Source organism: Oncorhynchus mykiss, chromosome 14 (assembly GCF_013265735.2).
Source record: "Oncorhynchus mykiss isolate Arlee chromosome 14, USDA_OmykA_1.1, whole genome shotgun sequence".
In the NCBI taxonomy this organism is placed as follows: domain Eukaryota; kingdom Metazoa; phylum Chordata; class Actinopteri; order Salmoniformes; family Salmonidae; genus Oncorhynchus; species Oncorhynchus mykiss.
The window spans coordinates 39,666,151-39,680,771 of NC_048578.1; the positions used below are offsets into that span (position 1 = coordinate 39,666,151).

Consider the following 14,621-nt stretch of genomic DNA (forward strand, 5'->3'; position numbering starts at 1 on the left):
ACATCACTATGATAGTGTCTTCTCTACAGGCTATCTCTACTGTCAGACACCACTATGAGAGTGTCTTCTCTACAGGCTATCTCTACTGTCAGACACCACTATTAGAGTGTCTTCTCTACAGGCTATCTCTACTGTCAGACATCACTATGATAGTGTCTTCTCTACAGGCTATCTCTACTGTCAGACACCACTATGAGAGTGTCTTCTCTACAGGCTATCTCTACTGTCAGACACCACTATGAGAGTGTCTTCTCTACAGGCTATCTCTACTGTCAGACATCACTATGATAGTGTCTTCTCTACAGGCTATCTCTACTGTCAGACACCACTATGAGAGTGTCTTCTCTACAGGCTATCTCTACTGTCAGACACCACTATGAGAGTGTCTTCTCTACAGGCTATCTCTACTGTCAGACTCCACTATGAGAGTGTCTTCTCTACAGGCTATCTCTACTGTCAGACACCACTATGAGAGTGTCTTCTCTACAGGCTATCTCTACTGTCAGACACCACTATGAGAGTGTCTTCTCTACTGTCAGACACCACTATGATAATGTCTTCTCTACAGGCTATCTGTACTGTCAGACACCACTATGATAATGTCTTCTCTACAGGCTATCTCTACTGTCAGACACCACTATGAGAGTGTATTCTCTACAGGCTATCTCTACTGTCAGACACCACTATTAGAGTGTCTTCTCTACAGGCTATCTCTACTGTCAGACACCACTATGAGAGTGTCTTCTCTACAGGCTATCTCTACTGTCAGACACCACCATGAGAGTGTCTTCTCTACAGGCTATCTCTACTGTCAGACACCACTATGAGAGTGTCTTCTCTACAGGCTATCTCTACTGTCAGACACCACTATGAGAGTGTCTTCTCTACAGGCTATCTCTACTGTCAGACACCACTATGAGAGTGTCTTCTCTACAGGCTATCTCTACTGTCAGACACCACTATTAGAGTGTCTTCTCTACAGGCTATCTCTACTGTCAGACACCACTATGAGAGTGTCTTCTCTACAGGCTATCTCTACTGTCAGACACCACTATGAGAGTGTATTCTCTACAGGCTATCTCTACTGTCAGACACCACTATTAGAGTGTCTTCTCTACAGGCTATCTCTACTGTCAGACACCACTATGAGAGTGTCTTCTCTACAGGCTATCTCTACTGTCAGACACCACCATGAGAGTGTCTTCTCTACAGGCTATCTCTACTGTCAGACACCACTATGAGAGTGTCTTCTCTACAGGCTATCTCTACTGTCAGACACCACTATGATAATGTCTTCTCTACAGGCTATCTCTACTGTCAGACACCACTATGAGAGTGTCTTCTCTACAGGCTATCTCTACTGTCAGACACCACTATGAGAGTGTCTTCTCTACAGGCTATCTCTACTGTCAGACACCACTATGAGAGTGTCTTCTCTACAGGCTATCTCTACTGTCAGACACCACTATGAGAGTGTCTTCTCTACAGGCTATCTCTACTGTCAGACACCCCTATGAGAGTGTCTTCTCTACAGGCTATCTCTACTGTCAGACACCACTATGAGAGTGTCTTCTCTACAGGCTATCTCTACTGTCAGACACCACTATGATAATGTCTTCTCTACAGGCTATCTGTACTGTCAGACACCACTATGATAATGTCTTCTCTACAGGCTATCTCTACTGTCAGACACCACTATGAGAGTGTCTTCTCTACAGGCTATCTCTACTGTCAGACACCACTATGAGAGTGTCTTCTCTACAGGCTATCTCTACTGTCAGACACCACTATGAGAGTGTCTTCTCTACAGGCTATCTCTACTGTCAGACACCCCTATGAGAGTGTCTTCTCTACAGGCTATCTCTACTGTCAGACACCACTATGAGAGTGTCTTCTCTACAGGCTATCTCTACTGTCAGACACCCCTATGAGAGTGTCTTCTCTACAGGCTATCTCTACTGTCAGACACCACTATGAGAGTGTCTTCTCTACAGGCTCTCTCTACTGTCAGACACCCCTATGAGAGTGTCTTCTCTACAGGCTATCTCTACTGTCAGACACCACTATGAGAGTGTCTTCTCTACAGGCTATCTCTACTGTCAGACACCCCTATGAGAGTGTCTTCTCTACAGGCTATCTCTACTGTCAGACACCACTATGAGAGTGTCTTCTCTACAGGCTATCTCTACTGTCAGACACCACTATGATAATGTCTTCTCTACAGGCTATCTCTACTGTCAGACACCACTATGATAATGTCTTCTCTACAGGCTATCTCTACTGTCAGACACCACTATGAGAGTGTCTTCTCTACAGGCTATCTCTACTGTCAGACACCACTATGAGAGTGTCTTCTCTACAGGCTATCTCTACTGTCAGACATCACTATGATAGTGTCTTCTCTACAGGCTATCTCTACTGTCAGACACCACTATGAGAGTGTCTTCTCTACAGGCTATCTCTACTGTCAGACACCACTATGAGAGTGTCTTCTCTACAGGCTATCTCTACTGTCAGACTCCACTATGAGAGTGTCTTCTCTACAGGCTATCTCTACTGTCAGACACCACTATGAGAGTGTCTTCTCTACAGGCTATCTCTACTGTCAGACACCACTATGAGAGTGTCTTCTCTACTGTCAGACACCACTATGATAATGTCTTCTCTACAGGCTATCTGTACTGTCAGACACCACTATGATAATGTCTTCTCTACAGGCTATCTCTACTGTCAGACACCACTATGAGAGTGTATTCTCTACAGGCTATCTCTACTGTCAGACACCACTATTAGAGTGTCTTCTCTACAGGCTATCTCTACTGTCAGACACCACTATGAGAGTGTCTTCTCTACAGGCTATCTCTACTGTCAGACACCACCATGAGAGTGTCTTCTCTACAGGCTATCTCTACTGTCAGACACCACTATGAGAGTGTCTTCTCTACAGGCTATCTCTACTGTCAGACACCACTATGAGAGTGTCTTCTCTACAGGCTATCTCTACTGTCAGACACCACTATGAGAGTGTCTTCTCTACAGGCTATCTCTACTGTCAGACACCACTATTAGAGTGTCTTCTCTACAGGCTATCTCTACTGTCAGACACCACTATGAGAGTGTCTTCTCTACAGGCTATCTCTACTGTCAGACACCACTATGAGAGTGTATTCTCTACAGGCTATCTCTACTGTCAGACACCACTATTAGAGTGTCTTCTCTACAGGCTATCTCTACTGTCAGACACCACTATGAGAGTGTCTTCTCTACAGGCTATCTCTACTGTCAGACACCACCATGAGAGTGTCTTCTCTACAGGCTATCTCTACTGTCAGACACCACTATGAGAGTGTCTTCTCTACAGGCTATCTCTACTGTCAGACACCACTATGATAATGTCTTCTCTACAGGCTATCTCTACTGTCAGACACCACTATGAGAGTGTCTTCTCTACAGGCTATCTCTACTGTCAGACACCACTATGAGAGTGTCTTCTCTACAGGCTATCTCTACTGTCAGACACCACTATGAGAGTGTCTTCTCTACAGGCTATCTCTACTGTCAGACACCACTATGAGAGTGTCTTCTCTACAGGCTATCTCTACTGTCAGACACCCCTATGAGAGTGTCTTCTCTACAGGCTATCTCTACTGTCAGACACCACTATGAGAGTGTCTTCTCTACAGGCTATCTCTACTGTCAGACACCACTATGATAATGTCTTCTCTACAGGCTATCTGTACTGTCAGACACCACTATGATAATGTCTTCTCTACAGGCTATCTCTACTGTCAGACACCACTATGAGAGTGTCTTCTCTACAGGCTATCTCTACTGTCAGACACCACTATGAGAGTGTCTTCTCTACAGGCTATCTCTACTGTCAGACACCACTATGAGAGTGTCTTCTCTACAGGCTATCTCTACTGTCAGACACCCCTATGAGAGTGTCTTCTCTACAGGCTATCTCTACTGTCAGACACCACTATGAGAGTGTCTTCTCTACAGGCTATCTCTACTGTCAGACACCCCTATGAGAGTGTCTTCTCTACAGGCTATCTCTACTGTCAGACACCACTATGAGAGTGTCTTCTCTACAGGCTCTCTCTACTGTCAGACACCCCTATGAGAGTGTCTTCTCTACAGGCTATCTCTACTGTCAGACACCACTATGAGAGTGTCTTCTCTACAGGCTATCTCTACTGTCAGACACCCCTATGAGAGTGTCTTCTCTACAGGCTATCTCTACTGTCAGACACCACTATGAGAGTGTCTTCTCTACAGGCTATCTCTACTGTCAGACACCACTATGATAATGTCTTCTCTACAGGCTATCTCTACTGTCAGACACCACTATGATAATGTCTTCTCTACAGGCTATCTCTACTGTCAGACACCACTATGAGAGTGTCTTCTCTACAGGCTATCTCTACTGTCAGACACCACTATTAGAGTGTCTTCTCTACAGGCTATCTCTACTGTCAGACATCACTATGATAGTGTCTTCTCTACAGGCTATCTCTACTGTCAGACACCACTATGAGAGTGTCTTCTCTACAGGCTATCTCTACTGTCAGACACCACTATGAGAGTGTCTTCTCTACAGGCTATCTCTACTGTCAGACATCACTATGATAGTGTCTTCTCTACAGGCTATCTCTACTGTCAGACACCACTATGAGAGTGTCTTCTCTACAGGCTATCTCTACTGTCAGACACCACTATGAGAGTGTCTTCTCTACAGGCTATCTCTACTGTCAGACACCACTATGAGAGTGTCTTCTCTACAGGCTATCTCTACTGTCAGACACCACTATGAGAGTGTCTTCTCTACAGGCTCTCTCTACTGTCAGACACCACTATGAGAGTGTCTTCTCTACAGGCTATCTCTACTGTCAGACACCACTATGAGAGTGTCTTCTCTACAGGCTATCTCTACTGTCAGACACCACTATGAGAGTGTCTTCTCTACAGGCTATCTCTACTGTCAGACACCACTATGAGAATGTCTTCTCTACAGGCTATCTCTACTGTCAGACACCACTATGAGAATGTCTTCTCTACATGATATCTGTACTGTCAGACACCAGTATGAGTCTCTTTTCATCCCCAAAGACACATTACAATGATTGACTTGGCCCCACAGGCTTGAGTAACGTGTAAAGTAGAGTCTTGTCTTTTCCCCAAAGTCACATAATAACCACCGGCAGGTCAATAGTATCTCTTATAAAATATGTACAGAGATTGTATCTCAATGAGAATAACCTGTATGAATAAATGGTGTGTCCTCGGAGGCTGTGTCGAGTCATCTCTAAAGGGACATAATAACAACTTTACAGTCATTCAGAGATTACAGTATACACAATCGCATTGATCAATACTGCCAGGAGAGTCTAGGGAGAATCAGAGATTGAATTATCAATACAGTTGGGAAGATAAAGTGGCTTCGGAAAGTATTCAGACCCTTCGACTTTTTCCACATATTGTGACGTTACAGCCTTAATATAAAATGGATTTAGAAACTCTGGGTTCGCGCCCAGGCTCTGTCGTAACCGGCCACGACCGGGAGGTCTGTGGGGCGACGCACAATTGTCCTAGCGTCGTCCGGGTTAGGGAGGGCTTGGCCGGTAGGGAAATCCTTGTCTCATCGCGCGCCAGCGACTCCTGTGGCGGACCATTTAATCTGAACTTTGTTGAAGCACCTTTGGCAGTGATTACAGCCTCGAGTCTTCTTGGGTATGACGCTACAAGCTTGGCATATCTGTACTTGGGGAGTTTCTCCCATTTTTCTCTGCACATCCTCTCAAGCTCTGTCAGGTTGGATGGTGAGCATCGCTGCACAGCTATTTTCAGGTAGTGTGTCATTAAGGGGTATTGAGTCATTATGGGGTATTGTGTCATTATGGGGTATTGTGTCATTATGGGGTATTGTGTCATTATGGGGTATTGAGTCATTATGGGGTATTGAGTCATTATGGGGTATTGTGTCATTATGGGGTATTGTGTCGTTATGGGGTATTGTGTCGTTATGGGGTATTGAGTCATTATGGGGTATTGAGTCATTATGGGGTATTGAGTCATTATGTCATTACGGGGTAGTGTGTCATCATGGGGTATTATGTCATTATGGGGTAGTGTGTCATTATGGGGTATTGTGTCATTATTGGGTATTGAGTCATTACTGGGTATTGACTCATTATGGGTTATTGAGTCATTTTGTTTTGTATTTTATATTCTTCAAAGTAGCCACCATTTGCCTTGATGACAGCTTTGCACACTCTTGGCATTCTCTCAACCAGCTTCAACTGGAATGCTTTTCCAACTGTCTTGAAGGAGTTCCTTCATATGCTGAGCCATTGTTGGCTGCTATTCCTTCACTCTGTGGTCCAACTCATCCCAAACCATCTGGATTGGGTTGAGATCGGGTGATTGTGGAGGCCAAATTATCTGATGCAGCACTCCATCACTCTCCTTCTTGGTCAAATAGCCCTTACACAGCCTGGAGGTGTGTTTTGGGTCTTCGTCCTATTGAAAAACAAATGATAGTCCCACTGAGTGCAAACCAGATGGTCTTGAATACTAGTGTAGCTAGTGTAGCTAATACTAGTGTAGCCATGCTGGTTAAGTGTGCCTTGATTTATATATACATCCCAGACAGTGTCAGCAGCAAAGCATCCCCCACACCATCACAGCTCCTCCATGCTTCACGGTGGGAACCTGACATGTGGAGATCATACGTTCACCTACTTTGCGTCTCGCAAAGACATGGCGGTTGGAACCAAAAATCTATAATTTGGACTCATCAGACCAAAGGACAGATTTCCACTGGTCTAAAGTCCATTGCTCATGTTTCTTGGCCCAATCAAGTCTCTTCTTCTTATTGGTGTCCTTTAGTTGTGGTTTCTTTGCAGCAATTTGACCATGAAGGCCAGAAGGCCTGTTTCTTCTCTGAACAGTTGATTTTGAGATGCATCAGTTACTTGAACTCAGTGAAACATTTATTTGGGCTGTAATTTCTGAGGCTGGTAACTCTAATGAACTTATCCTCTGCAGCAGAGGTAACTCTGGGTCTTCCTTTCCTGTTGCGGTCCTCATGAGAGCCAGGTAACTCTAATGGACTTATCCTGTGCAGCCGAGGTAACTCTGGGTCTTCCTTTCCTGTGGTGGTCCTCATGAGAGCCAGTTTCATAAAAGCTCTTGATGGTTTTTCCGACTGCACTTGAAGACACTTTAAAAGTTCTTGACATTTTCCAGATTGACTGACCTTCATGTCTTAAAGTAATGATGGACTCGTTTCTCTTTGCTTATTTGATCTGTTCTTGCCATAATATGGACTTGGTCTTTTACCAAATAGGTCTATCTACTATATACCAGCCCTACCTTGTCACAACACAACTGATTGGCTCAAACAAATTAACTTTTAACAAGGCACACCTGTTAATTAAAATGCATTCCAGGTGATTACCTCATGAAGCTGGTTGAGAGAATGCCAAGAGTGTGTGTTACTTTGCTCAGAGAGAGAGAGAGAGAGAGAGAGAGAGAGAGAGAGAGAGAGAGAGAGAGAGAGAGAGAGAGAGAGAGAGAGAGGTTTTTGATTATTGAAATTGTTTACTTAAGTTTCTCTTCTGTTTCATTTGTTCCCGAAGGGGAAGGCACCTTGGGAGTGCTTAAGCAAGAGGCCTGTGGGCGTACATATACCTGTAGTATATACTCTGTCTATGCACACTAGGTAAGACCTGGGTGGACCACCCCTTGTATTTTGGTTAGCGCAGGTGGTGCTAGTTAGATAAGTAGTGGGTATGAAGGAGAGGGGACTTTGATATTTACTTTCTTTGCTTTGGTTCCGTCCAGTCCCTTTTCCCCAAATGTATCGTGTGAAGGAAGCATGTAAATTCATATTAAATGGTAAATTCTCTGCCTTTTGTCATCCTTTACTCACACCTACAGTCCCATACCTCTTCCACGCCACGGGGAGTTTATTTGTAGCAGGGTTTTGCGTTCTTCCGAGAGGCGTACATAACAGTGTGCAAAGTTGTCATCAAGGCGACAAAGGGTGGCGACAAAATAGAAAATATATAACACTTTTTGTTGGGGGTTACTACATGATTCCATATGAGTTATTTCAGTTTGTCTGTACTGTTTATATCAGTAATACTTACAGGTGGTCCTGACTGGGGCTTTATATCAGTAATACTTACAGGTGATCCTGACTGGGGCTTTATATCAGTAATACTTACAGGTGATCCTGACTGGGGCTTTATATCAGTAATACTTACAGGTGGTCCTGACTGGGGCTTTATATCAGTAATACTTACAGGTGATCCTGACTGGGGCTTTATATCAGTAATACTTACAGGTGATCCTGACTGGGGCTTTATATCAGTAATTCTTACAGGTGGTCCTGACTGGGGCTTTATATCAGTAATACTTACAGGTGATCCTGACTGGGGCTTTATATCAGTAATACTTACAGGTGGTCCTGACTGGGGCTTTATATCAGTAATACTTACAGGTGATCCTGACTGGGGCTTTATATCAGTAATACTTACAGGTGATCCTGACTGGGGCTTTATATCAGTAATACTTACAGGTGGTCCTGACTGGGGCTTTATATCAGTAATACTTACAGGTGATCCTGACTGGGGCTTTATTTCAGAGTAATTCTTACAGGTGATCCTGACTGGGGCTTTATATCAGTAATACTTACAGGTGGTCCTGATTGGGGCTTTATATCAGTAATACTTACAGGTGATCCTGACTGGGGCTTTATTTCAGAGTAATTCTTACAGGTGATCCTGACTGGGGCTTTATATCAGTAATACTTACAGGTGGTCCTGACTGGGGCTTTATATCAGTAATACTTACAGGCGATCCTGACATATGCCTTTTGGCTCTTCTGGGTTCCCGTAGTGCTCCATGCGACACACTGGCACCAATAGTCGTCCAGACCAAAGATCTTCTCAACCTGCTGTCTGGAGATATCTATTTTCACCTGCATGATGGGCAGACCTGCAACACAGACCATAGAGACTACAGTTAGGACTGTCTAGAGGTAGGACACAGACCAGGCAGACCTGCAACACAGACCATAGAGACTACAGTTAGGACTGTCTAGAGGTAGGACACAGACCAGTCAGACCTGCAACACAGACCATAGAGACTACAGTTAGGACTGTCTAGAGGTAGGACACAGACCAGTCAGACCTGCAACACAGACCATAGAGACTACAGTTAGGACTGTCTAGAGGTAGGACACAGACCAGTCAGACCTGCAACACAGACCATAGAGACTACAGTTAGGACTGTCTAGAGGTAGGACACAGACCAGTCAGACCTGCAACACAGACCATAGAGACTACAGTTAGGACTGTCTAGATGTAGGACACAGACCAGTCAGACCTGCAACACAGACCATAGAGACTACAGTTAGGACTGTCTAGAGGTAGGACACACAGACCAGTCAGACCTGCCACACAGACCATAGAGACTACAGTTAGGACTGTCTAGAGGTAGGACACAGACCAGTCAGACCTGCAACACAGACCATAGAGACTACAGTTAGGACTGTCTAGAGGTAGGACACAGACCAGTCAGACCTGCAACACAGACCATAGAGACTACAGTTAGGACTGTCTAGAGGTAGGACACATTGACCAGTCAGACCTGCCACACAGACCATAGAGACTACAGTTAGGACTGTCTAGAGGCAGGATACAGACCAGTCAGACCTGCAACACAGACCATAGAGACTACAGTTAGGACTGTCTAGAGGTAGGACACAGACCAGTCAGACCTGCAACACAGACCATAGAGACTACAGTTAGGACTGTCTAGAGGTAGGACACAGACCAGTCAGACCTGCAACACAGACCATAGAGACTACAGTTAGGACTGTCTAGAGGTAGGACACAGACCAGTCAGACCTGCAACACAGACCATAGAGACTACAGTTAGGACTGTCTAGAGGTAGGACACAGACCAGTCAGACCTGCAACACAGACCATAGAGACTACAGTTAGGACTGTCTAGATGTAGGACACAGACCAGTCAGACCTGCAACACAGACCATAGAGACTACAGTTAGGACCGTCTAGAGGTAGGACACAGACCAGTCAGACCTGCAACACAGACCATAGAGACTACAGTTAGGACTGTCTAGAGGTAGGACACACACCAGTCAGACCTGCCACACAGACCATAGAGACTACAGTTAGGACTGTCTAGAGGTAGGACACAGACCAGTCAGACCTGCAACACAGACCATAGAGACTACAGTTAGGACTGTCTAGAGGCAGGATACAGTCCAGTCAGACCTGCAACACAGACCATAGAGACTACAGTTAGGACCGTCTAGAGGCAGGATACACAGACCAGTCAGACCTGCAACACAGACCATAGAGACTACAGTTAGGAATGTCTAGAGGTAGGATACATAGACCAGTCAGACCTGCAACACAGACCATAGAGACTACAGTTAGGACTGTCTAGAGGTAGGACACAGACCAGGCAGACCTGCAACACAGACCATAGAGACTACAGTTAGGACTGTCTAGAGGCAGGATACAGTCCAGTCAGACCTGCAACACAGACCATAGAGACTACAGTTAGGACTGTCTAGAGGCAGGATACAGTCCAGGCAGACCTGCAACACAGACCATAGAGACTACAGTTAGGACTGTCTAGAGGTAGGACACAGACCAGTCAGTCCTGCAACACAGACCATAGAGACTACAGTTAGGACCGTCTAGATGTAGGACACATAGACCAGTCAGACCTGCAACACAGACCAGTCAGACCTGCAACACAGACCATAGAGACTACAGTTAGGACTGTCTAGAGGTAGGATACATAGACCAGTCAGACCTGCAACACAGACCAGTCAGACCTGCAACACAGACCATAGAGACTACAGTTAGAACTGTCTAGAGGTAGGATACATAGACCAGTCAGACCTGCAACACAGACCATAGAGACTGCAGTTAGGACTGTCTAGAGGTAGGACACATAGACCAGTCAGACCTGCAACACAGACCATAGAGACTACAGTTAGGACTGTCTAGAGGTAGGATACATAGACCAGTCAGACCTGCAACACAGACCAGTCAGACCTGCAACACAGACCATAGAGACTACAGTTAGGACCGTCTAGAGGCAGGATACACAGACCAGTCAGACCTGCAACACAGACCATAGAGACTACAGTTAGGACTGTATAGAGGTAGGATACATAGACCAGTCAGACCTGCAACACAGACCATAGAGACTGCAGTTAGGACTGTCTAGAGGTAGGACACATAGACCAGTCAGACCTGCAACACAGACCATAGAGACTACAGTTAGGACTGTCTAGAGGTAGGACACATAGACCAGTCAGACCTGCAACACAGACCAGTCAGACCTGCAACACAGACCATAGAGACCACTATCAAGAAGAAGACCAGAGGCATAACTCTAGTTCATGATTGAGAAGGAGTTCTGATTCAGTCTTAAAGCCACACCATACAACTGTCAGGACACTGAATAGTCAGGAGACAGGACACTGACCATAGGAAGGATATATAGTCAGGAGTCAGGACACTGACCATAGGAAGGCTATAGAGTCAGGAGTCAGGACACTGACCATAGTAAGGATATAGAGTCAGGAGTCAGGACACTGACCATAGGAATGATATAGAGTCAGGAGACAGGACACTGACCATAGGTAGGAGTCAGGACACTGACCATAAGAAGGATATAGAGTCAGGAGTCAGGACACTGACCATAGGAAGGATATAGAGTCAGGAGTCAGGAGTCAGGACACTGACCATAGGAAGGATATAGAGTCAGGAGACAGGACACTGACCATAGGAAGGCTATAGCCTATAGGAAGGGTAGCCTAGTGGTTAGAGCGTTGGACTAGTAACCGGAAGGTTGTGAGTTCAAACCCCCGAGCTGACAAGGTACAAATCTGTCGTTCTGCCCCTGAACAGGCAGTTAACCCACTGTTCCCAGGCCGTCATTGAAAATAAGAATTTGTTCTTAACTGACTTGCCTGGTTAAATAAAGGTAAAATAAAAAAATAAAATAAAATAAAGTCAGGAATCAGGACACTGACCATAGGAAGGATATAGAGTCAGGAGTCAGGACACTGACCATAGGTAGGCTATAGAGTCAGGACACTGACCATAGGAAGGCTATAGAATAGAGTTAGGAGACAGGACACTGACCATAGGTAGGAGACAGGACACTGACCATAGGAAGGCTATAGAGTCAGGAGTCAGGACACTGACAATAGGAAGGATATAGAGTCAGGAGTCAGGACACTGACCATAGGAAGGAGACAGGACACTGACAATAGGAAGGATATAGAGTCAGGAGTCAGGACACTGACCATAGGAAGGATATAGAGTCAGGAGTCAGGACACTGACCATAGGAAGGCTATAGAGTCAGGAGTCAGAGCACTGACCATAGGAAGGCTATAGAATAGAGTCAGGAGACAGTTGGGAAACAGAGCAGAGGACTAGTCTGAGATTAGGATTGACTTCAGGTTCAGTCTAGGGTTAGGACACAGTTCAGAGTCAGGACACCGCCAGGGGTCAGATTAACCGTTCAGAGTCAGGACACCAGCAGGGGTCAGAGTAACAGTTCAGAGTGAGGACACCGCCAGAGTAAAGGAGTTGAGTTTGTGTTTAGTCTGGGGTCAAGACATACAGTAGACCAGACAGAAGCAGTGGAAACAGAAGTCAGGATCCAAAATAAGTCTAGAACTACCAAAGGTAACTACATACAGTACATATATATATATATATGTATATATATACATATATATATATGACTCCATCTAGAGCCAGAACGGAGGTCTATATATAGTTCATCTAGAGTCAGAACCGAGGTCTATATAGAGTCCATCTAGAGCCAGAACTGAGGTTTATATAGAGGCCATCTAGAGCCAGAACTGAGGTTTATATAGAGTCCATCTAGTCAGAACCAAGGTCTATATAGTCCATCTAGAGTCAGAACAGAGGTCTATATAGAGTCCATCTAGAGCCAGAGCTGAGGTTTATATAGAGTGCATCTAGAGCCAGAACTGAGGTCTATATAGAGTCCATCTAGAGCCAGAACTGAGGTCTATATAGAGTCCATCTAGAGTCAGAACCGAGGTTTATATAGAGTCCATCTAGAGCCAGAACTGAGGTCTATATAGAGTCCATCTAGAGCCAGAACTGAGGTTTATATAGAGTCCATCTAGAGCCAGAACGGAGGTCTATATAGAGTCCATCTAGAGCCAGAACTGAGGTTTATATAGAGTCCATCTAGAGCCAGAACTGAATCCTGCAAACTTGGTTCGAGAGGAGAACATTGCAATGGCCACCAGCAAATAAGGATTAATTTAAAAGAAGAGCCCCGTCCCCCGTCCCCTAAAAAAAAAAGACATCCAAACAAGCGCAACACCTAAAGGGGTTATTAAGTAGGGAAGTGAAGAGGTGTCATTTTGTGGGGCGGTAATCCAGACAGTCAAAACACTGCCGTCGATTTAAATAGATGAAACAGAGGAGAACAGTCACTTTTACTGGTCTGTATTTAAAGGTAAATGGATTGCAATTCTTTAAGAAGAAAGGACTTGACAAATAGTCATTTATAAAGCTCATACGTCACTGAAAAACAATGGAACCAATCAAATCAATCAATGATTGACTAGCATGATATATCTCAACACCGTTCTTTTAATCTCGGTAGGGGGACTATGTCCCTCGACAGCATACTCTGCTACCTGGTTGATTACCCTATCCTTTATAGTACTGATAGTATTGATTACCCTCCCTGTATAGTACACTACTTTAGACCAGAGAGCCTATGGGGGAAGTGTCATATTTCGGTACTGCTGGAGGTGAGATCTTTTTCAGTAGATTACGTTGACCTCTAACGTTGACCTCTAACGTTGACCTCTAACGTTGACCTCTAATGTTGACCTCTAACGTTGACCTCTAACGTTGACCTCTAATGTTGACCTCTAACGTTGACCTCTAACGTTGACCTCTAACGTTGACCTCTAACGTTAACCTCTAACGTTGACCTCTAACGTTGACCTCTAACGTTGACCTCTAACGTTGACCTCTAACGTTGACCTCTAACGTTGACCTCTAACGTTAACCTCTAACGTTAACCTCTAACGTTGACCTCTAACGTTGACCTCTAACGTTGACCTCTAACGTTAACCTCTAACGTTGACCTCTAACGTTGACCTCTAACGTTGACCTCTAACGTTGACCTCTAATGAACAGTATACGTGCTATAGCATAGATCAGAGAGCAAACGGGACAGTTGATGTGTATTTCATATTTTTATATTAAAGTGGAAAATCTAATGTTATATGAAAATCAAACAATCACAAAATGACCTGAGAACTATGACAAAACGGTATAAATAAACTACACCAACAAATATTGTGTCGTGACAGTGAAGTTTTGTTCTCTTAGTACCAAACGGCACCCCAATTTCATATTTAGTGCACTTATTTTGATCAGGGAAAACAGGGTTCTGGTCTAAAGTAGTGTACTATCTAGGGAATGTGATTGCATTTAGTGCACAAGCCTTGTTTGTTGTTCCATGAAATCACATTTTTCATTACATTTTCTCTTGACCT

The 14,621-nt window shown here is 44.6% G+C and overlaps 1 protein-coding gene across 1 annotated transcript in view; it reads right to left on the reverse strand.

Annotated features, from left to right (window-relative positions):
• The window catches only part of LOC110513519 (netrin receptor UNC5A-like), a 598,088-nt gene that overhangs the window by 202,819 nt on the left and 380,648 nt on the right, over positions 1-14,621 (reverse strand). Inside the window, exon 3 of the mRNA XM_036943545.1 lies at positions 8,863-9,006. Coding sequence (XP_036799440.1) covers positions 8,863-9,006 — 144 coding nt within the window. The remainder of the gene's footprint in view (positions 1-8,862; positions 9,007-14,621) is intronic.